At 34.9% G+C, this 26,812-nt stretch overlaps 1 protein-coding gene across 2 annotated transcripts in view; it reads right to left on the bottom strand.

The window, feature by feature from the left end:
- MYO16 (myosin XVI) overlaps nt 1–26,812 on the bottom strand; it is a 603,751-nt gene that overhangs the window by 443,749 nt on the left and 133,190 nt on the right. For both annotated transcript variants that reach the window (XM_037729044.1, XM_017501745.2), the window contains exon 4: nt 22,358–22,501. In XM_037729044.1, the coding sequence (XP_037584972.1) occupies nt 22,358–22,501 (144 nt within the window). The remainder of the gene's footprint in view (nt 1–22,357; nt 22,502–26,812) is intronic.

Genomic DNA, 26,812 nt, shown 5'->3' with positions numbered 1-26,812 from the left:
ACCTCTTCATCCAAGCCTGTGTATCTCACATTTAGGCGTGTTCAGCCTCACTTCATTTAACAGTCTTCATAGAGGCCCTCTTTCTTCTGTATTTACTTTCCCTACTCTATATCCAGTAAGTAGCGTGCCATCTACATTGAATGCACACTCCAGATTAAGAATCAACCACATTAAATAATGACTCACATGCTATGTCAAGCATACGAGGTAGATATTTCATCGTTCTAGACCTGTTCTCGAGTTATAATGGTAGAAGCATTTTGTCATTTCTATACCTGTTTATGAGTTTCAATGGTGGAAGCACAGTCAGAGAGGGAAAGAAAGCACAGCATGAATGCTACATGACTTTTCACTTCCAGGAACTATTTTCAGGTGTATTTGACCCTAGCTGTGGCCAGGTGCCATGTTAAATTACAATGGGGCACAGTGGCACAGCCTCTCTCATCAAGGGCTCTGGACTTGCCTCTTTCCTCAGTTCTTCCAAAGATTGTATTAGTAGGAACGTTCTAGAGCTGTAAGCCACTCCACAGTGTGGGTGTCTTAGAGCAGTGCATCATGACGAACTGTTTTGCCGAAATACAGTTGGCAATAGCAAGAAGAATCCTTCAATTCAGTACCTCAAGTATAGAAAGAACCAGATTTGTCAACATTCATCTTTATCTTCAGAGACTTCCATATTTGAACTTATTTCATGTTAGTCATAGAGGAAGGAAATTGATAATCATGCTTTACTGGAAATACAAATCTCTTAAGCTATAAACTATTCATCCTTTATAAATTTAAAGAATTGGATACAGCTTCAGTTGCCCAAAAGATGACTTAAAGGATTATGACACCTAAATATGGAACGCCATGCAGCCACTAAATTCATGTTCTGGTAAAATATTTTAAACCGTGGAAAAATATTCACAAAATGGTATGAAGTTTAAAAGAAGCAATATGTATATAATACACATCCAAATTTTAGGTTTGGGTTTTATACCCTCTCCACCCATCCACCCACTCACACAAAGAGAAGAGAACATGTATTAAAAATGTTAATATTGATTTTCTCTGATCAGTGGGACTACAGGTGACTTTCATTTTCCTTTGTTTTTGTTCTTTATTTTCCAATGCTTTTAAAATAAACGTGTATTCCTTCTGTAGTTAGAAAAATGAAACATCTTACAAAAATAACTTTTAAAAATTAAATATAACTACTTTACAATATTAATGTACATGATTCAAATTTTAAAATTTCCTCTAATAAAATATAAAGGAAAAAGATTATCTTGAAAAGCACTTTCTAAGAGGGAATATAATTTTTCAAAAATAAAAGCATAAATAAATGAACAGAGTAAATAACAAAGTTTTTCTTAGACCTTGGGTATAGATGGTATAGATGCGTTTCTCAAACTTATTAAACCCAGGTAAAAACATCATTTGCCCACATTTGCATCAGACACCTATGAAATGCTGCAATGTAGACACTTCTCAAACATACATAATTCAAAGGATTTCATGTAAAATTATAGAAACTTCACAAAGTACATATTTTTGAGTTTTATGCTCTTATATCTAAATAATATTTTTTTCCTCTACTGAAAAATACGTCCAGAAAAGAAAATCTTAACCATCAACATTGGAAGTTCTAAAAAATGTTAACTCACAATAGAGCATGTTATAATAAATTAACTCACATGCTAGGTAAAAATACAGGTCTTTTATTTTCCTGTGTAAATACTTTATATTAAGTAGAAAAATAAAATTAGAGAACTCAATGACAATAAAAAATCATGTACAAAATATGACAAATTTCATTGTAAAGGATTGTCAATATAATGCTAAGTTTTGTGCCACAAATGTAACACAAAAGTAATGGAAGCAGTTCAAAAATGTATTACTATTCTAACAATGGCAACCATGATTAAGAGAATTCCTGGATATTTAATACATCTGTACAAAATGGTCTACTTGGAATTTTTATTCCATAGTACTGTAAGAACATCTTGAGTTCACTGCTGAGTGAACTGACATGTCATTAGACACAAACCACTTCACGTAGTAACTTCAGTAAAAATACATTGGCAATCATAATAAATGAGCAAAAAAATCAGATTTGAAGAATTCAAAATCCAGCCATTCTTTAAAATTACTTCATTTTTTAAACTTAAATATAGTGTCACTACAGTTGGACAAAACACCAATTATAAAAATGACTAAAATAATTATATATTTTTTTAGGATCTATGCCTTTGATTTTTTTTTTTTTTGGCAATTTGAAGAGAAAAATCACAGAGTAGCAAGACATATCTATTTGCTGTTAATAATTATGTCAAAATTAAGATAAAATAATGTGTTTTCTTACTCAAAAGAATAATTGTAATGAGCTGAAAGGATCTAAGATGGTATTGAGAATTATCTCATAAAAATTAAACATTTTGGTAGTTGTATTATGATTTGCACTATGTTCAATGGCACATCTACTTATATATTCAGCAAAATCTCAATCTATGTCTGCTCTAGATCATTTGTGTGCCTGATTTCCCTGGGCTCAGCTTGTAAACCCTCATTTCCTTTCCCTAAGCAATCTCTTAGATATTCTCTGCTTGTTCTGCATACTACACCACAGATTGCTGTGACAGCAACAGTTCTACTAGAACACAGTGACTGCCTTATCAGAAATCATTGCTGACCTCTTCACTTAAATTATGAGCCCCTCTCTCCCAATCTATGTCTGCCCTGTCTCCTGAATGCTGTCTCACATTTATTGCCATCAAAACTTTATACTTCTTATAACTTTTTATGACATTAACCACATGTTCTGTTCCTATTTATACACACACATACACATACACACACACACATATATACACACATACATATATGCATATATCACATATTTATTGTGTATATGGTCCTCCTGTGTTTTCCTAACACAGAAATGCCCTTTATATTGGTTATTCTTCACTAAAATCGCAGAGTGTAATGCCAAACTAATACCATGTACACTGTAAATGCTTATTGAGGAAACGGATAGGCTTGAGTTTATGGAACATTCCACTGACGGAGGATGGACAGGCAGAACCATGCAGACACTAAAGTTCTTGATTTTGGAGTTTATTTGTAAGAACATCCTTTACCAAAGCCACACAGCTAGGAAGAGGACTATGTGGGTTTACACTAAGGAGCATACAGCTCTAGAATCTTTGCCATTTGCCACAACGTTTGATTTCAATCTTAAGGTCAAGGAACCACTTTAAAATCTATTTCTTTTGCTTTAAGACTTTACCATTTTTATTACACACACATACACACACACACACACACACACACACACACACACGCCATGGCCAGAATCTGTTGCTAGCAGTTTTATTCGTGCTCAAAAATTTTATTCAGTATGTCGATACAGTTCTCCATTAGAGAGCAATATACATCAATAATCTGTGCATTAATTTATTCCTTAGCATTGGCTGGGCTGAGCTTGAGGAAAACACTCATTTCCTCTCCCTAAGCAATCTCATAGACATTCTCTGCTTGTTCTGCATGCTACACCACAGAGTGCTGTGACAGCAACAGTTCTACTAGAACACAGTGACTGACTGCTTCACCAGAAATCACTGTTGACCTCCTCACTTATTTACCATATAAATGCAGGTGATGTGAGAAGGTGATATGAAATCTATTGTAATATCAACACACGCACACAGTGACAACTGTCTGAGATCTGCCAAATCCTCCAGTATAGCCTCTTTTTTGTGTATGTTTTGCAGCGACCCCTTATTTCGGTAGCAGGATTTGAAAGGTGCTGACTCTTACTACCTTTGTGCAAGTTGATGTAGGTCTTGATTCTTTTCCAGCTAATTATCATTTTATAAGTCCATTCTGATGGCCCAGAAAGAATTTATTTTTAGAAATGAACCTTGAGGGCAGCTGCAGGAGCTCCTCAGTAGCAAACTTAAACACATCTCATACTTTCCATATTTTTAGAATTTAAAAAGCAAATACATTTTAATTAATACCTATGTCAAAATCCATTTTGCTTCCTTGAGTGCACATGAATTGACAGTATTACTCAGATGATATCTCTTGTAGAATCCTTTTAATATTTTTGGTTATGAAATGAGTAAATAAAGCCATTCCCAAAAAGAAAGAACTCCTAAATTGAAAGACTCCTTTTAAAGAATACATACATACACACACACACACACACACACACACACACACACACATATATATATATATATATATATATATATATATATATATAATCCTCCAAAGAAACAGGGTTATATTTTATTGTTATTACCTTATTGTTATTACATTTGCATTATCTTTTTAGTAGAAATACTGGTGCAATGTCCCAACTATCCCATCTCTTACATCAACCTTATTAACATATTTAATACATTTCTGATATACAAAAATGTAATATTGTTTTACATAATAATTTTCATCTATAAGTTAAGGCCATATAATCTTTCAAAACAAAATGGAAATCCCCAGTCTCATAACAAAGTTTAATGGCACAAGCTTTCTTAATGGTAATGAACAGTCGGTTAATGAAATGTCTTTTAGGATTTCTGCCAGTGATGAATGACTAAAACATTTGCACTTAAACAGAGTTATCCCAGGAATCCTAATTGCCCTGTCTTTATAGCTGCCTCATGAAATTAAGTATAACCTTTGTAAGAATCTGTGCCCCTTACTAACCAATAGATATACTCATATGTAATCGTTTGTAGGGGCCTGTTTACACAGGGAAACCTAGTACAGATATTTTCACAGAATTTTTCTGAAAAAGAATATAAAATTAGAGATAGTGACTTCTATAGTATTTTTCTTAAGTCACAATGAAACTTGGTCTTTCTTGATCTCCTGAAACATAAAATTAAGTATAATTTTTGTTGGAAAACCCACACTTAAAAAACATATTTTAAATTAGTATTTTATTTGAGGACAGTTTTAGACTTGAAAAGGAATTGTGAAGATACCACAGAGTGTTTCTATGTACCTTATACAAGTGTCCTCGATCCCCAACTCTCACATTCGTGTGGTATAACTGTTATGCTTAATGAAATTCTACAGATACATTTTTATGAACTGACGTGCTCACTACATGCAAATCCCTCTAGGTTTATATCTTATTTTGCATCTGTCCCAGGACCTCATCAGAATACGACAGTGCATCTATCAGTCCTGTCTCCTTGGGTTACTTTAGGCTGTGATGGTCTCTCAGACTGCCCTTGTTTTTATGACCTTGACAGTTTCGAGGAGTACTAGTGATGAATTTTGAAGACTGACCCTCAGCTGGGATATGCAGGACATTTTCTTATGGTTAGACTCTGCCTGTGTGGTTTTGGAGGTGTGCCACAGAGGTGGAATGCCATTCCTGTGACATGACATGAAGGGTATGTCATATCACTATGGCTTACCACTCTTAAGGTTTCTGTCACCAGCTGACTGACATAGTCTTTATCAAGTCTCTCCACTGAAAAGTCACTTGTTTTTCTCCCTTTTCCGATTGTTAACTTCGGAAAGAAGTCACTTGGAGCAGCCCATATTTCAGGAGTAGGGATTTATGCTACAATTCTCTGAGGATGTAGAATCTACATAAATTATTTGGAATTCTTCAGCACAGTAGATTTGTATATTCTACCCCATTTATTTATATTATATGTGGATTAATGAAGATTTATTTCATATTTAAGTAACCCAATACTACTGTTTCATCATGTTGCTCAAATCATTTCAGCATGAGGCACAGGGAAGGAGTTCTTTCAATTGGCTCTGAATTTCTTTGGCATACTCCTTTAAAAAAAAATCACCTTCCAAGTGTCGAGCACTTCAAGTTGATGCAGCCTCATCTTACAAATTTTATGTCACACCTAGATTTAGTCATTTTTCCCAAAATCACTTTTTTTTTAATGGAGAGTTATATGGAGACCCAAGATTTTGGCGGTCAGTGTGCTCACTGCTGTGAAAGTATGGATTTGGCTGTCTCAGCTGACAGAGGAGGGAAATGTGCATGTATGTGTGTGTGTGTGTATCAACATATATATATATATACACACACACACACATAAATATTTCTATGCATAACCATCTGTAACCCTATTAAGCTAAACATGAACTCATACTGATACTGTCCACTCTAATCCATCACCACATGAGTCACTCTAGACCTTCCCCTTGCTTGTTTGCAAATTTCTACTGCATCAATGAGAAAGCTGCCTCCCACCATCCATTTATGTAATTGTCCACTTCCAGTGTACATGTGACATGTGTGGCAGTATCAGATTTTTTTTTTTTTGAGATTGAGTCTCATTCTGTTGCCCAGACTGGAGTGCAGTGGCATGATCTCAACTCACTGACACCTCCGCTTCCTAGGTTCAAGCAATTCCCCTTTCTCAGCCTACTGAGTAGCTAGGATTATAGGTGCATGCCACCATGCCCAGGTAATTTTTTTTTAGTAGAGATGGCCTTTCATCATGTTGGCCAAGCTGATCTCAAACTCCTGACCTCAAGTGATTATCCCACCTTGGCCTCCCAAAGTGCTGGGATTACAGGTGTGAGCCACAGCACCCCGCCCAGAATTGTTAACCCATGCCTCCATGAGAGGTAACTTTGTGGACTGAAGTAGAGTGCTAAGATGTTTTGCCTTAATCTTACAGAGGCCACTCATTATTGACACCTTTCTTTTTTCCATCTTCTTCAGGAAAATTGTTTCAGCAGTTTGCAATACATTTACATTCTCTTGTCAAATTCTGTATTCCATCTTTGGATCCCAGGACATCCTAAATGATTGTTTTTGTTTACATACATTAAGGTTCACATTTTGTGCTATAAGTTTCTTTTTTGTTCACAAAGGCATGGTGTCGTGTATTCACGATCACAATATCATACAGAATAGTTTTACTGCCCTAAAAATCCCCTATGCTTCATCCACCTATTTGACCTTCCTCTTTGATCTCCAAATCCCTGGCAACCACCGACATTTTTTACTATCTCTGCAGTTTTTATCATTTCCAGAAGACTTTTAAAACTGGCTTCTTTCACTTGGATGGCATATGCATTTAAGATTTATCCATGTCTGCTCATGGCTGGTTAGCCAGTCCTGTTTTATTGCTGACTCCTGTTTCATTACATGGTGATCCACAGTTTGTGTATCCACTTGTTTACAGAAGGACATTCTTGGCTGCTTCCAAGTTTTGGCAATTATGAATAAAGCTGCTATAAATATTTGAGTATAGGCTTTTAAATGGACATAAGTTTCAACTCATTTGCATAAAAACCCGGGAACATGATTGCTGGATTGTATTGTAAGACTATATTTAACTTCGTTAAGAACTGCCAAGTGTCTCCAAAGTGGCTGTGCCATTTTGTTTCCACCATCAGTGAATGAGAGCTCCTGCTGCTCCACATCGTTGCCTGTGAATGTCTTACTAGGTTTTGTTTGGCTTTGTTTTGTATTTTGGCCACTGGAATAGGTACATGGTAGTTCTGCATTTTGTTAGAATTTACAACTGTCTAATAACAAACACTACTGAGCATCTTTTTATATGCTTGTTTGCCATTGTATTTCTTCTTTGGTGAGGGGTCTATTAAGATCTTTTGCCCATTCTTAATTGGGTTGTTTTCTTATTGTTGAGGTTTATGAATTCTTTGTATATTTTAGCTGTAAGTTCCTTTTAAGATAAATTCATAGGAACAGGGAGTAAAGTGGTGGTTATTAGAGGCTGAGGGTTGGGGGAATTGAGATGCTGGTCAAAGGACAGAAATCTTTAGCCAGATAGGAGGAATAAATACAAGAGATTGATTACATATCGTAGTGACTATATATGGTTAATAACAGTATATTGTATACTTGAGGACTAATATGTTAAGTGTTTTCACTGAAAGAAATGATACACGTGAGGTAATGCATATGTTAATTAGCTTGATTTAGCCATTCCACAATGTATACCTATATCACAGTGTCACGTTGTACCTATAAATATGTACAATTTTATATGTTCAAAAAAACCTGCCAAACCAAAAAAAAAATATCAGATACTTGTTTTACATATCATAGTCCAAGTTATCAATTTTTCTTTCATTGGTTACAATTTTGATATTAACAGATGTATAAAAACTCATCACCAAGTCATCGGTCACCTAGATTTTACCCATGAGTTCTTCTGAAAGTTTTAAAGTTTTATATGTTACATTTAAGTCCATGATTCAGTTTGAGTTAACTTCATGAAAGGTTTAAGATGTGTTTCCAGGTTCATTTTTTTGCACAGAGAAGACCAGTTGTTCCAAGACTGTTTCTTTAAAAATGTACTTTTTCCCTTTCACTTTGCTGTTCTTTGTTAATGATCACTGGACTATACTTATTTTGGTCTACTTGTGGGCTATCTCTTTTGTTTCATTGATGTATATGAAAACCTTCTATTCTTTCATGGAAACCTGTGTGGATTACTGTAGTTTTATAATAAGCATGTCAATGTAGCTTGCGGTTTCATTAATTTTTTTATTTTTTCCTATTTTTAATTTATTTCTGCTCCAATTATTATTATCTCTTCTGTTTGATTTAGGCTTTGTCTTCTTTCTCTAGTTTTCAAAGGGGAAAGCTTAAATTACTGCTTTTGTATCTTTCTTCTCTAATACATGTATTTAATACTATAAATATCTCTCTAAGCTTTGATTTTGTTGCATCCCATACACTTTGATATGTTGTACTTCTGTTTTTATTTAGCTGAAAATATATTTTAAATGATCTTGAGACTTCTTTGGCCTACACACAATTTTTTAAGTGCGCTATTTAATCTCAAAATATTTGATGATTTTCCAGAAATCTTTCTATTACTGATTTCTAGTTAACTTCATCGTGGTCTGAGAACATATTTTATATGTTTGTTCTACTTTAAAAATTTTAAACTGTGTTTTATTGCTCAGGAGACAGTCTACATTGGCATGAATTATTCATATGAGATTGAGAAGAATGTGTATTTGCTGCAGTTGACTGGAATACACTGCAAATGTTAATTCAAGATAGTTGACTCATGCTGTTGTTCATGAAAGTGGACATTGACCTACTCTTTTTGCCTGTTTGATCTATCAATTCCTGAAAAATGGACAGTGAAGTCTGTAACAGTGGGTTTCAGTATTTCTCCTAAAATTCATATAGCTACTGTCTTTTGATTAATGTTGGCATGGTAGATCTTTTTGCATTTACATTTAGCCTGTCTGCATCTTTATATTTAGTGTGGTTTCAAGTAGACAGCCTAGAGTTGGGTCATATATATTTATCAGCACCGATGATCTGTGTCTTTTAATTGATGTGTGTAGACTACTCACATTTAAAGCAATTATTGACATAGTTGCATTAATCTGTGTGTTTCTGTTTTGCATGCATTACATTTGCCCTTTTTTTCCATTTTCTCCTCTTGTTCTGCCACCATTGATTTAATTGAGCATATTATATGATTACATTTTATATCCTGTCTCAGCATGACAACTATACTTATGAAAAATTTATACTGATTTTTCCAAAGTTTCCAATATACATTTTAAACTAATCCAAGTCTACCTTCAAATGACACTATATAGATTCACATGTAGTGCAGGTATCTTATAACACAGCATTTCCACACCCTCCTCTTTGCCCTCTATGATATTATGGTCAGTAGTTTTACTTATCCCTATGCCATAATAACTCAATATATTGTTACCATTATTACTTTAAATAGTCATTTTAGATAAATTTAGAATAAGAAAAAGAAAAATTGTGTGGGGTTATTTTTTGCCTTTATTTATTTCTTCCTCAATAATCTCTATTCTTCATGTAGTCAAAGATTCTGACCTATACAATTTTCCTTTTTTTGTTCTTGTTTTTTTAACAACTTATTTTAACATTTCTTGCAAGGCAGGAAGTCTGCTGGCAATGTATTGGCTCAACTTTTGTCTGACAAAACTTTATTCTCTTTCACAGGATAACTTTACTGGAAATATAATTCTATGTTGGCAGTGTTTCTTTTTAGCATTTTAAGTATTTCAGTCCACTCATTACTTTCATGATTTCTAGAGAGAAGCCCATTGTTATTCCTTATGTTTTCTCTTCTACAAGTAAGGTACTTTTTCCTGTCTAGCTTTTTTCAAGATTTTCTATTTTTGTTTGGTATTCAGCAGTTCAAATATGCTGGTTTTTTTGGTTTTAAGTATAGCTGGGTTTTTTTGGTTTTTTTGTTGTTTGATTTTTATGTTTGTCTTGCTTAGTGTTCTCTAAGCTTGGTATCTGTCATAAATTTCAGAAAGCTTTTGGCCATTATTAAACCAAATATGTATTCTGCCTTTTTCTTTTGGTTTTTAGATTTTATTTTTTAAATTGATACAAAGTAGATGTATATATTTTGGGAATATATGGGACAATTTAATGAATTTATATAATTTATAAGGATCATATCAGTATAGTTGGGATATCCATCATCTTAAATATTATCTTTTCTTTATGTTATAATCATTCTAATTCTTCTCTTCTAGCTATCGTGAAATATACGATAGATTATTATAAACTACAATCACACTACTAATCTATCAAATACTGTATCTTATTTTTTCTATCAAAATGTATACTTATCCTCTCTTTCTTCTTCTTCTGGTACTCCCATTACACATGTCAAACCTTTTGAAATTATTCTGTAGTTGGTGACAGCCCAAATTGAAAAAAAAAAAAAAAAAAAAAAAAAAAAAAAGAAATTATTCCATAGTTGTTGTTTCTTGTCACTTTGTTCTTTTTGCATTTCAGTTTAGAAAGTCCTGTTGGCTGTCAGAGGTGGCTCTCTGATTCTTTCCTTGCCGATATTCAGTCTACCGAGGAGCCCATCAAAGGCATTCTACATTTTTATTGCAGTGCTTTTGATTTATAGAGATTCCTTTGGTTTCTTTAGTAGAGTTTCCATCTCTCTGCTTACGTTGTCCATCTGTTCTTGTAGGTTGTCTACTTTTTCTCATGAGAATCCTTTGTATATTAATAATAGCTCTTTTAAATTTCCCGTCTGATAATTTTAATATCTGTGTCATATCTGTGACTGGTTCTCACGCTCTTTTTATATCTTCAAACTGTATTTTCCTTGTCTTTTTACATGTCTCTATTCATTGAAAGCCACATATTAGGTATTAGTAACTGAGGTAATTAGGTCTAAGAAGTGAGAGCTTATCTTGATCTGGCCAGTAGCTGGGCTGTGTTTAATGTCTGCTGTAACTCTAGAAGCCAGAGGCTTCCAAAATTTCTTTATTTTTGTCTGTCTCTTGACTTTGTACTTCCAGGTACTTCTCTGCAGAAAATCTGTTTTATGGATAAAATCCTTTTATCCATAATCCAGTATTGTTTAACCAAAGCCCTCTTGGCATGGTGGTAAGGTCTATGGGAGGAAAAAACATTTGATAATCTTATGATTAAACTTAGCTCAGACAAGAAAACTAGATGTTACCTGGAGTGAGAGGAATGTCTTTCCTCCAGGTGAGATAAGGCTCTGGTAGTCTTTCTCCCTAGAGGAGAAGCTTTTCTTGTGGAGAATATTTGACAAGGATTAATCTTCACTTCTCTCTTCCAGAGCCACAAGAGGACCTCTCTCAGATCTTCCTTGTGGGAGCCTGGTGAGTTCCTTGTGAGAAACTCTATCATTTTACCTAGAGGTAAAACCCATGAAAATGGGGGGGGCCCTAAGACTGTGGCCCCCCAGGGTTACTTCACTCCATACTAGTCTGCACTCTGCCTCCACCGAGTCAACACATTGCCATTTAAATATTCCTACCAGCATAGGACTCCTGTCCTTCTGCTCCGGGCCGCCTGCATCCCCTCAGATTTTAGAGTTGATAGGCTTTTCCCTACAATTTATTTCTCTGATAGGTGCAAGAAAAGTCACCAAGTTTCAAGTGTCTTAATTTTTCTTAACAGAGTGACAAACTGAAATTAGAAATCTTAGAGATTTATTTTTTCAATGACACTTTATTGCTTATCTTCTAAAATCTAAAATTATAGTTCTAATCACTGTTAACGTTACGCATTTTTACTGCAGATGGAATATTTTTTCACCATAGAGTCCAGTAATGGGAGGGTTTAAGTAGCAACAGATTTACAAAATCAAAACCTAAAAAACAAAAGGCTCTTGTCTTCAAAGGCCACTAACAGCAAAGGAGCTGAATAGCCTCTTTCAAATTTTTACTGTTCATGCCAAAATACACGACTGTGGGTAAAAAATGAGATGTTTGCCCAGTTTCCTTCTATGGCCAACTTGCCTTAAGATCAAGTGAGATATATTAAGTAGGATAAACAATCAAATGAAAATGCATCTGCTGATTTCACAAAAGTATCAAAAGCATCCATGGCCAAGGCCATCTGAAAGGCTCCAGTGGGCTGAAGTCAGATTGTCTGAATTGAGAACTGCTCAGAGCTGCTAACTGCGGTCAGCAGAATCACACTGTTCTTCAGAGAAGCTTCAGTGTAAAAGTGAGAGGAACAGTAAAGAGGCAACTAAAGAAACAAGTTTGATTATTTTTTTCTTTTTTTTAAAACAATGAAAGATTCTGGGACATAAATATGAATTTAAAGGAAAAGGATACTAGAATGACTGAAAACAAGAGAGGAATAAGGAGCAGTCCTTGGAGAGGTGACTATGAGTAGAATTTAGTAAGTGGGTGGGGGGATTATTTAGCTTAAAAGGAGAATAAACACCTCTTTAAGAATGAAAGGCAGCAAATAAATAGGAAAAAATCAATCATTTGTTAATAGGAAGTTGAAAGCATTCAAGCTTGAAGACTTCAATTTTCTCGGTGCAGTCAAAGGCAAGATCAACTGATGAGAAAGAGATTAAATATTGTGTGTGTGGTCATTTACATGAAAAGTTGATATTCAGGTGCTTGGCCAGGATTTTCTACCACAGTTCACACGGGAAAACTAGACTTACCTTGAACCATTTAAATGTATACTTATTTTCTACAAAGGGATATCACCTGAAATAGCAAAGGCAGCTTGGGTTCCAGCTTGAGTCTTGATATGTAAGAAACTGATGAAAAGGGTAATTTATAACCAAACTGTAAAAAATTTTATGTAGTAGTATTTAACCTAGGAATTGTCTAAACAACTAATGTGTAAAGTTTTGGAACGATTTAATTTTGATCTATCAATGTAAGCCACTTCATATAAAATAAGCCATATGTCTATGAAATATTTACTGTTTCAGCAATGACGGAATGGTTCAGTTCCAGCAGTTGCCTGCAGCACTCATTAACATGATCTAGTTTCATCGTGTCCATTACTTACAGAACAGGTCACACTCCATCCTACAGGCAAAGATGTTACTAATATCAGATGTTCAAACACAAAAGGCCAAGGATTAAGAAAATGTTCCCTTCAGTTTCCAGTAATCGATCCATTGCTACTGAAGTAAAAGAGTGATAATGTCATTGCTGAGCCTCACTTAGCAAATGACTATCCATTGGCTAATGTTTCCTCCTACAACTTCCGATTTCAAGCAGTGAAAAAATCTTTAAAGATCTCCTCACTAAATGTAAAGTGAGAATTCAGCAATCTGACATTGCCTATCACCCCTTTCAGAAATAGAACTACTTAAAATAGTATTTGGACCTTTACTTCTCTATTATCAATTTTTTGAAATTATGTATGATGGATATTCTTTATAGTAAAATTTAATGAATAATTCCAGGATACAAAAAGTATCAAATTACCTCTACTCCAATTTTTTCAATAAGAAAAAGTAAAAAACCTCACAAGATGAGTCAGTAACATTGGTGATCCTTTTTCCTAAATATAAGCATCATAAGTTAGTTTATGCAATTTAAATAAATTAATACCCCTTTAAAGTAAGTAATAGTAACAAAAAACAATTTTGTTTCTTATGGTTTGAAATGCAACTATTAAAATGTGCATATTTGTCACAGCTTTAGAATTGCTAACTATACAGAATAGCTTAGCAACTGTGGCCACTTTGTAAAATTAAATGTGAAAATTTAGATCTGGCATGCAGGAGAAAAAATGGAAACCTTTTATCTAAAATCACATCGGAAAAGAAGTGAGAATTGAGCAATGCTATTCAGAGAACATGCCCCATAAAAATCACATGACCAAAATAGCAAAGAAAAGGCCATTGTTCCTCTCTCAGCAAGCAAGTGACTGAGCAGATTCTGAGGGTATTTCACAAGAATTTAACTCAGGGCATAGCTGCATTGATTCAACATCTTAGAAATAAATACATATAAATATGTACACGTTGAAATAAACATAAAGTCAAGATTTTTAAGAGAATAAATCATTTTTAGCTTTGTGAATTTACTATTGAATAACAAAAAGTCTTCTCAATCTGAGAAAAAGTAAAATATCTCGGAATTATTTTTTAAAAACTAGAAAAATGTATTTGAGTTATAGAGCATCGGTGCTTGGGTATAGTGCCAGTTTGAAAATATTTTTAAAATTAAATTATATCAACTGTAAAATAAAAATTATATATTTGATATGCCCAAATAATAAAAATACAAGTGAAAAAATTCTTAGGGGACAAACTTTATATAATATATAATCACAAAAATAGAATATGAAAAACTATCCTGCATTAAAATATTGTTTGGGGTAGAGCCAAAACATTTGTATTTGAGATTTCACGCCACTGCCAACCTCTCTGATGACAATAAGGATTAGGGCTGGGCGTGGTGGAAGACACCTGTAATCCCAGCACTTTGGGAGGCTAAGTCAGGTGGGTCACTTGAGTTCAGGAGTTCAAGACCAGCCTGGTCAATAAGGTGAAAACCCATCTCTAGTAAAAATACAAAAAATTAGCTAGGCGTGGTGGCGTGCGCCTGCAGCCCCAGCTCTTCAGGCAGTTGAGACATGCAAATTGCTTGTACCCAGGGTATGGAGGTTGCAGTGAGCTGAGATCATGCCATTGTACTCTAGCCTGGACAACAAAGTAAGATTCTGTCTCAAAATTAAACAAACAAGCAAACAATAAGGATTATAAGTGTAATGCTTATGGTATAGAAGCACTCTTCACACCCAGTGAGATAACACAGCTAGGAAACTGCAAAACCCTATTAAGCAATATGATAGAAATTATAAGGAGGCCCTCTTTTGTTCAAACTGGGAAAATGTATTATAAAGACGCATCACTTTTTGACCCACTCCAATTCCTAAAATATACTGGGCTTCAATGAATTCTATTTCATACTTAAAATTCAGAAAAGTGTCAAATGTTTTGCTTAACAATAAACACGTTCGATTCTCATTCTTCATGCATTCCCTATTTGCAGATTTACTTACTTGCTAACATTTATTTGTAACACCAAAATAATTTCTCGTGGCACTTTTGTGATAATTTGTGAGCCTGAACAGAATGATGAAAAATTTTAGTCAGCCAGGGTTCACATTCACAGCTGAAGTCATATAATACAGCTTTTCTGAGGTTAAAAACTGCCTATTCTTTTAGCTCTCATAGAGTAAACAAGTATCCTTTCTGTGGTCTATTTAGTGCCATTTTTTCACATGTTTTAAAGGCGGCCCCCAAGTGTACTGCTGAGGTGCTATCCAGCGTTCCTAACTGAGAAGGATTTGATGTGCTTTAATGAAGAAGCTCCATGTGTTAGGTTTCACTTGGGAGTGAGTTATAGCGCTCACTCAATTAGTTCCATGTTAAAGAAGCAATATTACATATTAAATAAGGTGCCTGCAAACAGACACATAAAATGAGGTGATAGGCTGATCTGTTCATGAAAATATTGTGTCCAGGGATTTGAAGGAACCTAACCTTGTCTTTCCTCTAGGAACGAAGCTCAGTATTTGCTAACTCTGTGTTCATAATGACTCTATAGAATAAACTACCTTGAATAAGGAAAATCTACTCTGTAGTATTTCTTAATATTTTCCCCCAATTTTAAGTAATCAAGTTAAAAAGCTGTGTTAAAAAAAAAAAGGTATGATAATATTAAAGTGAAAGTCATGATATTATTAGCCCACTTAGGGACTCTTAGCTCTGAATGAATTATAAGCAATATAGCAGCAGATCAGAATGGTCAGGGGTCCAAGTTCTGATGTGCGCCTTTACAGGGTCAAATCTTGTTTCTATGACTACTACTGTCTGGCCTTCAGCATGTAGATTTGCCTTTTTTGAATCAGTAGCCTCCACTACATAAAGCAGAAAATGCTGGCACCTTCGTAATATAATTCTGTGAGAATCAAGGGAGTTACTAATTGGAAAGCATGTGAAAATGCCTGCTGCATATGGAGGACTGTATAAAAGTTAATTGTTAGTATCTGCTAGAGTTTTCATTCACAGTAGCAAAGCCTCCTCCAAAATAAAACACATTCGTGGTTCAATTCAAGTAGCACTGTTCTAGTGCTGTTAAGCAGACGATGACCCCCCTCCACACACACTTACATATCTCTTCTTAGCAATTCACAATAAATCATCATCTCACACATCAATAAAATTATTTTTATAGATGACTTCCTGAAAAACGTGAAAAATGTGGTTCGAATGTATCTTCCATTCATTTTGAAACCCAGTCTCCTGCCATTCACTCTATTCTAATGTTCTCTATCTCAGCAAGCAAAAATTACAATGGCAACTTTTCAGGTTTCAGGCCAAACAAGTGGAAGTCATCTGTGACTTCTGTTCTTTTCCTCAACCCTAAATCCAATAATCACACAAAATACAGACCATTCTGCCTTCAAAATCCTGTATATCAAGATGTCAATCTCTTCTTCCCACCTCTACCACTTCTAGTCTGGACAATAGAGACCTAAGTTCCCTGTTCTTCTCAGTTGTATAATTTCAACACAGCAGCAAATGTGATCCTCTTACACTAAAGCCATCATGTCACTTCTTTGCTCACCTTCTTCTCCTCAAGGCTTCCCTAATCACCTAGGGTAAAAGTAGCTTCTCAAGCCTTTGCAAACACTTGATCTCATCCACCTACCCGTCTGACTTCATCCAGCACCAGCCGCCATCACTTCACTGCAGCTGTGCTGGTCTCCGTGCTGTCCTTCCAGCACACAGACCCTGCCACACAGCTTTCTATGTGCTGTCCCCTCTGGCCGACACACCTGCACCCACGTATCCACGTGGCTCCCAGCTCACATATGACCTTTTTCATGAAGCCATCTTAATACTCTGTTCCTTTCTTCTCGACCTTTTCAAAACTTCTTACTAGTTGATATACTATTATTTTAGTCATTTATGTGTTTTATCTGCTTTTCCTTAAGAGAATGTAAGCTCTAAAAGGCAGGGCTTTTTCTGCTTATGCTCCCTGCTGACGCTCTTGAGTATACACAGACAGTTACCACAGATTTCATAAATGCATAAAGGCTGCACAGTCTCTGTGCCCAACATCAAGCTTTGGAAAATGGAAAGAAGACAGAGCATGAAGCCTTAAACACTGGACAACAGCATTGCATCTGGGAAGTAAAATAAATTTCTCTTTTGAGGTATTGGCAGGAACATATTTTTACAGTAATTAGAATTTTTATGACAACATATTTTATCAACATTTATTTAAAGTAAATTGCTTCTGTGGATGGATACCTAGGCTGGCTGTAACGTGGTATGAACACAGCTGCTCAGATTTGCTGAATCCATTAATCAAATTTCCCAGGGGTTCACTTGATTAATTGCATTGTTTGTTTTCACCATTACTGTAGATTATAAAATATCTTCTCATTCACCATGCAGCACTAAAACATAGTAGTCATTCAATAAACATTTAGTAAATGAATGAAGGAAAAAACAAACTGTAATTTTCTTTAGGGCAGGCCTTATGTTCATACATAATTGAAGATCATTTATATTTATTAGTTAAGTTAATGAAGAGGATGATTGGTTAGTAGAAGTCATTGAATAAGAGTAACTAACAGATATATTATTGCTTTGTATATTAGGTTGGATTACTCTACATTGTGAGAAACAGGGCATTGCTGAGCCTTGAAAATTTTGCTAATAATTTGAAAATTATAGATTTAACTCCATGATCATCCATGAAATACAGCAAGATTACCTTTCCCCTCAATTCTGCCTGGTGAAGAAAAGCAAACTCATCCAATTTTGAGATAATTTATGTGCTAAAGCAAGCACTTGTAATACAAGTGTAGAACATGTGAAGTAAAAATGCCTAGAACATGTAAAATGATGGATGTGGTTGTGTGACAGCTTTTATGACATACGAGTTGACACTGTCAATATTTTTCAGGCTGAATTCCAAAAACTAGCCCGCTTGCTTTCATTTATTTGTTGATTACTATATTTAGCTTGAGAGTTAATATTTGAGCATACGCTAAGCATTTATCAAGTGCTAGGCGCTGTTTTAACAAACAGCAATGCATGTACGCGCTAACTGCTTCTGTGACTTGCTAGAAGCTAATTATTTATTAAATGCCTAACTTGAAGCTCCTAGGGAACACTGCTGGTATAAGTTAGATAAAGAATTACTGAATATACATCACATTGTTCCAGGCAGAAGACATGTTTATTATAAAGGCAACTGGCTATTAATGCAATTGAGTTGTTGCCATGGGAACAAATAGGAGTTATAGAAACTGGATCTCATAAGAACAAAGAGAAAAATAAGTCATTATTTAAACAAGCACAATATTCACAGTGGGATGAAATATCAAGGAACATGGATAATGTACTGATAATCTTAACAGTAAATGGGGGTGTGTATCAAAGAATGGGGAAATAAAACTACAGAGAAGGAGTGTCCAGAACTCCCCACACCCTAATAACTTAGCACTGAGTCTGACAGTGATGTGAGGGCATTCCTAGTTGGGACAATAATATATCACTTCTCAAAATTGTTACCCTTTTTCTAAACATTTATTTACAAGACTAGGATTGGTGCCATTTTCTAATCAAATTTCCTTTGGAAGATGCTGCTTAGCCTCAACATGAACAAAGCTAATGCCTATTTCCTCAGTTACACAAGGAGTCACAGGAAAGGTCTGAGGGTCTGAGTAACTTGCCAGCATATTTAATTTATTCTTATAATTATGTTGATACCCCAGATACCAGTCCTGGTAGCCAGCCCTAATCCTAGCTCTGGTTATAAACATGTCTCCTTCTTGTGCTCAGGGTGGTCTAAGCGTTTTGCTACCTCTAGCCTATAGATGCTTGTTCTGACAATTATGCTGTATTAGTCTGTTCTCACACTGCTATGAAGAAATACCTGAGACTGGATAATTTATAAAGAAGAGAGGTTTAATTGACTCACAGTTCTGCATGGCTGGGGAGGACTCGGGAAACTCACAATTATGGCGGAAGGCACCTCTTCACAGGGCAGCAGGAGCAATAATAAGAGCCCAGTCAAGGAGGAAGCCCCTTATAAAATCATAGGATCTCATGAGAACTTACTATCACAAGAATAGCATGGGGGAAACCATGTCCATGATTCAGTTACCTCCCACCGGGCCCCTGCCATGACATGTGGGGATATGGGAGCTACAATTCAAGATGAGATTGGGGCGGGACACAGCCAAATCTTATCATATGCTATCTGGGATACCAGTCTCCGAGATGCTGAAGAGGATTCATTTCATGTAGTTATAGATATCACACCTTTGAGTCATTACACTGTTATTTTATGAGCTAGTTTGCATGAAATGTAACTCACATTTAACTCTTTACTTTTTTCTTACAATTTGGTTCATCAACTCAGAGCTGTTCCTGCAATATTTAATTGTGAGTATCATATGAGATACCAAGATCTATACTCAGTGGAGATTACAGAAAGAAGGCAGATCCTCTTGCTCTTTCCCGTCAGAAATAAGAAACGGCGACATCCAGAATGGAGGAAGGGAAACCTGGCTGGCAGTGAAACTGAGATCTCACAAACTTGTCTGAACTCAAGAAACTGAAGCCTGTGTCCAGACATTTGCATTGAGGAAACAGAAGAAGGAGTTTAAAATTTTAAGCACAACCACATGAATATTCATTTGTGAGAATAAGTATGGCCATTCTGCATGCAGAAAAAAAGAGCTTCTTTTGGCATGGCTTAATGTAATTAACAATAATTAGGGGAAAGAAATAGAGATGGGCTTTGAAAAAAATTACTGATTCTTAAAACTAGTATTTAGAAAAAAGACAAATCAAAATACAGAAAAACTGCAAAAGCCATGAATCAAACTTTTCTATCTCCTTCTTTTATAACTAAAGCAGCCAGCTGAACTATCAAAAAAATATATCAAACAACAGCTACAAACTGAGTTCCTCCTTAAATAACCCAACTGAGTGCTCTATGAGCTATGAGAATTCTAAAGATTTCCAAAGTTGATCATGTCATAGCATTACTGGAAAGGTGATTTGGTTCCTTTCTGTAATATATTTTATAGTTTTTTTTTTCTTTCAATGCTGGGGAAATCCTATGGCTTTTATGGTGAATGGGTAATTTAGTGCTTCTTAGGCTCTGTATCTACAAAATAAAGATCTTGGTTTATAAACAAATCAGGTAGATTTTCATGCCTTTTTCACATAGAGAACTAGCCCTCTAAAAGTTTATATTTCAAGCTAAATAACCTTTATTTTCTTTGTCTTTCCTTATTAATTTAATATGGCCTCAATCTTCCAGGATTTGAAAGGAATGCATTTTTAGTGACAAATATTTCTACTGTAAAAAAATTGTATACATATTCTAAGTATACACATTCCTGAGGAAGAAATCAGAGAAAACTAGACAAAATTAAACCTTATGCAGGATTAAGAGAGTCCCAATTTACAGCCTTTAATACAAAATATTTTTGTTCATAATTTTATTTATATATATATTTTGGGGACAAAATCTCACTCTGTCACCCAGGCTGTAGTGCAATGGTGTGATCTCGGTTTACTGCAACGTCCATTTCCCTGGTTCAAGCAATTCCCCTGCCTCAGCCTCCTGAGTAGCTGGGATTACAGGCATACGCCGCCACACCTGGCTATTTTTTTTGTATTTTTAATAAAGATGGGGTTTCACCATGTTGGCCAGACTGGTCACCAACCTTGACCTCAGGCAATCCACCTGCCTCGACCTCACAAAGTGCTGGGATTACAGGTGTGATATACCTCACCCCCTGTTCATAATTATTAAAAGGGGGGAAGAGCAGCAGTGTGGTATATTTAAAATGTTTTCCACAAAAAGCTATGCTCCCTAGTATTGCAGATGTGACCTTATTTGGGAATAAGGTCTTTGGAGATGTAACCATGTTAGATGAGGCCATCTGCCTTGTGGTGGGTCCTAAATCCTATGACAGGTGTTCTGAAAGGATAGAATGAGAGATCCCGACACAGTGACACAGAAGAAAGTCATGTGCAGATGGAGGGAGATTGGGGTGATGCTGATATATAATCTAGGGACCATCAGGGACTGCAGGGGCAGTAACCAGGAAGCAGCAAGAGAAGTTTCATCTCTAGGGACTGCAGGGGGAGCGTGGCCCTGCCCACACCTTGACTTCAGACTTCTAGCCTCAAAACTGTGCCTGTGTTCAGCCACCAACTATGTGGTAATTGGTACGGCAGGCACAGGAAACTCATATTGACAGCATGGCTCAGTGACACAAAATGGACTTCTGACAATGAACTCCAGTTCTTATCTATCATTTGCTTTTGCTTGGACCAAGTTGTTTAATATATTTGAGCATCAATTTGCTTTTGTGTAAAATCTTGAGAGCTTACATAAAAAAAAATGTGAAAATCCAGGTGCATAATAACAAGTCATTAGGAAGTTAGATATTTTTTAAAATAAATAAAAGCAAATCATTCCTACTTGTATATTCCATTGTGTTTTCTAAAAATTACAAATAGTTTCTTACAATCTTTTCTAGAGATCACTGTTCCAAAATAAAGTATGTGTGAGGATCAATGTCTGGATGTAAGATTAACTGACAAGCATCACCGAAACAACGCACACCAATGCTTTATGTTTAAAGTTCTCATGTTCACGTAAACAAACATGGTAGACACTTCTTTGCTAGACACAACCAAGAAAAAAGAAAGATTCAACATAAAACTGTATCTCCTCATACTGTTATGCCTCTTTGGCTAAAAATTTAGAAATGAGAACAAATTGAAAAACAAAATTATCAAACCATTTTTGTTGAAACTGACTTGTATCAAGGCATGCAATTCCCAAGGAAAGGCAAGAGAACTTGCGACTGGCATAGTATCTGCACAATTTGCTTTATAAACTATATGACCCACAACTTTAGTCTCTAATTCTCTTGCATTCTAGGGGGATAAATGATAACCTATGCAGATTTTTATTAATCAAAATATTACATATTGTAAAATATAGTTAATTATATAGCCTTTTACATACCATCAAATTTTCAAATGGTAAACTGAATTGCTTTACTTACTAATACAAGAAGCAGGACAATATCAGGGTTATCACATGCACAGGCAATGTGCATGGGTGTCCAGAAGTCTTCATCCTGGTGATTGACGTTGACTCCTCTGTCAATCAGAATTTCTGCAATGAAGGCGTTATCATACCGAGCACACTAAAAGAAAGAATACAAGGAAATATCCAATTATAACAAACTATGACATGGCTTTTTCCAATGTCCATAGATTAAAAAAAAAAAAAAAAAAAAAAAAAACCTTCAGTGCCAATTTTGGAACTTGAGAGGTGAAGCTAACCCGGGAAAAGCTGTATTTCCCCAACTACCCAACAAAGAAAGGAACATATGCAAGACTTATGGGGAATTGGGTCAATGAACAGCAGATAGAAGAAAATTGGGGAAGATAGTAAGAAGGTTAAAAAAGTACTTTACTTATTAGTTTTTGTTTCATTTGATGATAGGATTATTTTTTTAAAAAACTTGAACCATTTACAATAATTATCTTTCTAAAAATACAGTTGATCATAGTACCCTTCTACTCTAAAACATGCACAGTTTATCACTGCCAGAAGAATAAATTTAACTATTTTACTGCATCCAAAATAGACAATGCCCTTCAGAATCCCTCTAACTTAATTCCTCAACATTCCCATATGTAACCTTCACCCTAATCACATTTCACAGCATGCCATATTGTAAAAGGTAACAGTTGAAATTAAAGAGTCTCCTAATATGAATTTTAATGATTTTATAATGTTGCACTTTACATAGGTTCAATAATTCACTAAATCAAACCAGCCAGAAACTTAACTTTATTATTATTTATAGTTCAAACTCAGGTAAATATTGTATGTGTAAGTCAGCTGGCATCATGGATGTACAATCTATGCAATGGTGCTTAAATTAGTCTTGTACTTTGATGCTCTGCCTTTACCATCTTGAATTTTTAATAATTTTTGAAAAGTCCCACATATTTATTTGCATTGACCTCTTCAAATCATCCAGTCCTTTTATTAGTATTTTTCATATTTACATCTATAAGTTACCTTAATGCCAAATGCATATTAGTAAAATTAGTTTTAAAAATTATTAATAAATAGGTCAGCAAAATTTCTGGGTTAGAGATACATACTTCTTATGTGATTTGGGTGCATAGAACAGATTTCCCTCCCCAAAAGAATGCCAATCCATACTCCCACTGGAAGCACTGTCATAAAAATGTATCCACCAATCCACTGGATATTATCATTAGAAAGAAATCATTGCAAATTTTCTGCTTCCCTGTAACAGGGACCAGATTTACCTTCTTGCTTGAATCAACTAAAAAACAAAACCAAAATATATGACCTCTGAATGATAGATAGCAAACAAGATAAATCCTACTACCATTCCAGCCTCCTACCTGGAAAGAGTTCCTAAGCTACAGCACAGAAAGAAGAACCCGGCTTGACCAGTGCTGGCTCTTGAAATGTCTTGAGAGACCAAGGTGGTTAAATTTCACAGAGCAGAGTAGCAGAGAGGACAAAGCTGCACAGAGAAAAATCTTTAAAGTTCTAAAGAATGCCTCCCTCAAGTGCTCAGCTGAATAATGATCAGTGCATGCACTCTAGGAAACTGCCCAAGGTCAGGGAAAAAACCGCCTGAAAAGAAAGAGAACTCAGGGCTCATGAATTGCAAGAAACAGTGCCTGTTCCTGCCAACCAGACTGAAAACCACATAACCTACAGGGCAGTGGGTAGAGTACTAGATGTGTTTTGCTTCAGTGGAGGGGAAATATGAGTCCTAAACTAAATGCTGCTCTGTTCTCAACTAAAAAATTTCAAATTCACATCCTAGAAAGATGAAAATGTTTCCAAATAACTTAGTAGCCCCCAAAGAGTTCAAGGTTATTTACAACACTATTGAATACCCAACAAGGCGAAATTTACTGTGTCTAGAATCGAACAACAAGAAAAAAATGCCAAGTATACCAATAAAAGCAGGAAAATAGGATCCACAATGAAAAGAAAAAAACGATAATGGAAACAAACCAGAAAGCAATACACCTGTCAGAATGCACACATCTGGTGTTAAAACTGTATTTATTAACTATATTCTCTATGTTCAAAAAGTGAGGGGAACTATTGAAGATGTCAATGACATATATGGAAGACATTAAAAAGACTCAAATTTAACTTTCAGAGATGAGACCTTCAGTGGATGAGATGGCATCAACAGCAGGTAAGATATTTCAGAAGAAAACATTAGTGAACTTCAAAACAGTAATGTAAATTAAACAAAATAGGACAAGGAAAGAAAAATGATTTTTTAAAAATGGCAAAGCATCAGTGATCTATGGGATATCTTATTAAAAGATTATATCAGAAACAAGAGCATCAAGAATTGTGACCATGTGAGTTACATATAATCATTTAGTATATTTAAAATATAATTGTCTAAAAATCACAGAGTATGAGGTTTATAATATATACAGATTAAAATATAGCAATAAAACAAAGACTAGAAGGGGGGAAATTAAAATATAATATTGTAAGTAATGTTTTTATGCTACATGTGAATGGGTAGGATGCTATTTGAAACAACAGAGGGTTAAGTCAGAGGTGTATCCAAAAAATACTAAAGCAACCACTAAAAAACATGTACAGTGCATAACACCACAAAAGAGATTAAATTGAATCACCAAAACTACTCAAACCTAAAGAAGGCAGAAAAAGAGGAAAGAGAAACAAATGGGACAAGTGTTAAAAGAAAAGTAAGATGGTAGATTTCAACTTACACATATGTCACCATATAAATAAGTGTAAATATTCTAAACAATACAATTAAAAGGCAGAGTATTAAACTAGATAACAAAGCAAGACCTAATAATTGTCTCTAAGAAACTCTGACACTTTCCACTGAAACCAAGAAGATGACAAGTTCACTTTTACCACTTCCCTTCAACATTCCACTGGTAGTTCTAGTCATGGCAAAAAGGAATGAATAAGCAACCATATTCATCTAGATTGAAAAGAAGAAATTAAAACTGCCATTATACACAAATGACATGATCATCTATGTAGAAAATATAATGGAATATAGAAACTTACTAGAACCAATAATTAAGTTAGCAAAGTTGAAAGATACAAGATCACTACACAAAAACCAAAGGTATTCCTACATGTTAGCAGCAGATTTTGGAAAATATTTTTTAAAGTAAGGTAGCATTAAGAATATTGAAATGCTTAGGGATAAATCTGACAAAATATCTATAAGATCTGCACACCAAAATCAACAAAACATTAGGGAGATTAAGTTTTTTTAAACCAAAATAAATGGAAATTTACTGTGTGTTCTTGAGTCAGAAGATGCAATATTGTTAAGAAACCAGTCTTTCCCAAATTGATCTGTAGATTCAATCCAAATGTGTCATAATGCCAAAAGATTTTTTTGTAGATATTGAAAAACAGAATCTAAAATTCACAAGTTAATGCAAAGGACCTAAACTTGCCCAAAAAGCTTTAGGGTGGAGAAACCCAAAATTTGTGGACTAAAGCTACCTAATTTCAAGACTTATTATGAACTTATAGTAATCAAAGCAGTGTGGTGTTGGCATAAAATCAAATGAATCAATGAAACACAATAGAGAATTTAGAAATAGATCAATTTATGTATGGACAATTAATTTTTAAGAAAGTAGCAAGGGCAATTCAGTGAAGAAAGAATGTTCTTTCAGTCATTATACTGAAACAATTGGGTACACATATGTATAAAAATCCTTTGACCTACACTTTGCCCTATATACAAATTTTACTTATAATGTAAAATTGCAAAAAATGTAAAACCAAAAATTATAAAAGCTCTTAAAACAACATAACAGAAAATCTCAGTGATGATACTAAAAATGCAGTCTATCAGGGGAAATATTAGTTAAATTGAATTTAATTAAAATAAAAATCCTCTACTTTTCAGGAGATACTTCTCAGAGAATAAAAAGATAAGTCATAACCTAAGAGAAACTATTCCCAAAACACCTATCTGTTAAAAGACATTTATCAAGAATATACAAAGAACTGTCAAAATTCAGTATTAAAAAAGAAACAAACAAAAAACAGCTTCAAAGATGAGGTAAAATATTTTATTTCTCACTTCACCAAACAAATGGGAGTTCAAATCATGGTTCACAATCATGATACACTAACTGAATACTCATACCATCCCCCATTATCAGATCGTCTCAAGAGTATACAACAACCACAATGAAAAAGTGTGGTGTGAGGTCCCTGCAGAGTATGGAGGAAGGTTTCAGCAGACATCATTATTAGGACGCAAGAAAGCAATTGGTGAATGACAAATGTGAATTCTTACAGAATAATTTTGGTTTTGATCTAAGATTTTCCTGTATCTGATGTTCCGGGTGATGTGAAGCGATAGTACTCAAGTCCTGACAGTATGAAGTTAGACCCAGCCCCTGGAGCTTCAAGTTTGGGT

Source organism: Cebus imitator, unplaced genomic scaffold (genome assembly GCF_001604975.1).
Source record: "Cebus imitator isolate Cc_AM_T3 unplaced genomic scaffold, Cebus_imitator-1.0 Scaffold14, whole genome shotgun sequence".
NCBI classification, from domain to species: domain Eukaryota; kingdom Metazoa; phylum Chordata; class Mammalia; order Primates; family Cebidae; genus Cebus; species Cebus imitator.
The sequence above is the reverse complement of the archived record's forward strand: the minus strand, read 5'-3'. Positions and strand labels throughout refer to the sequence as shown.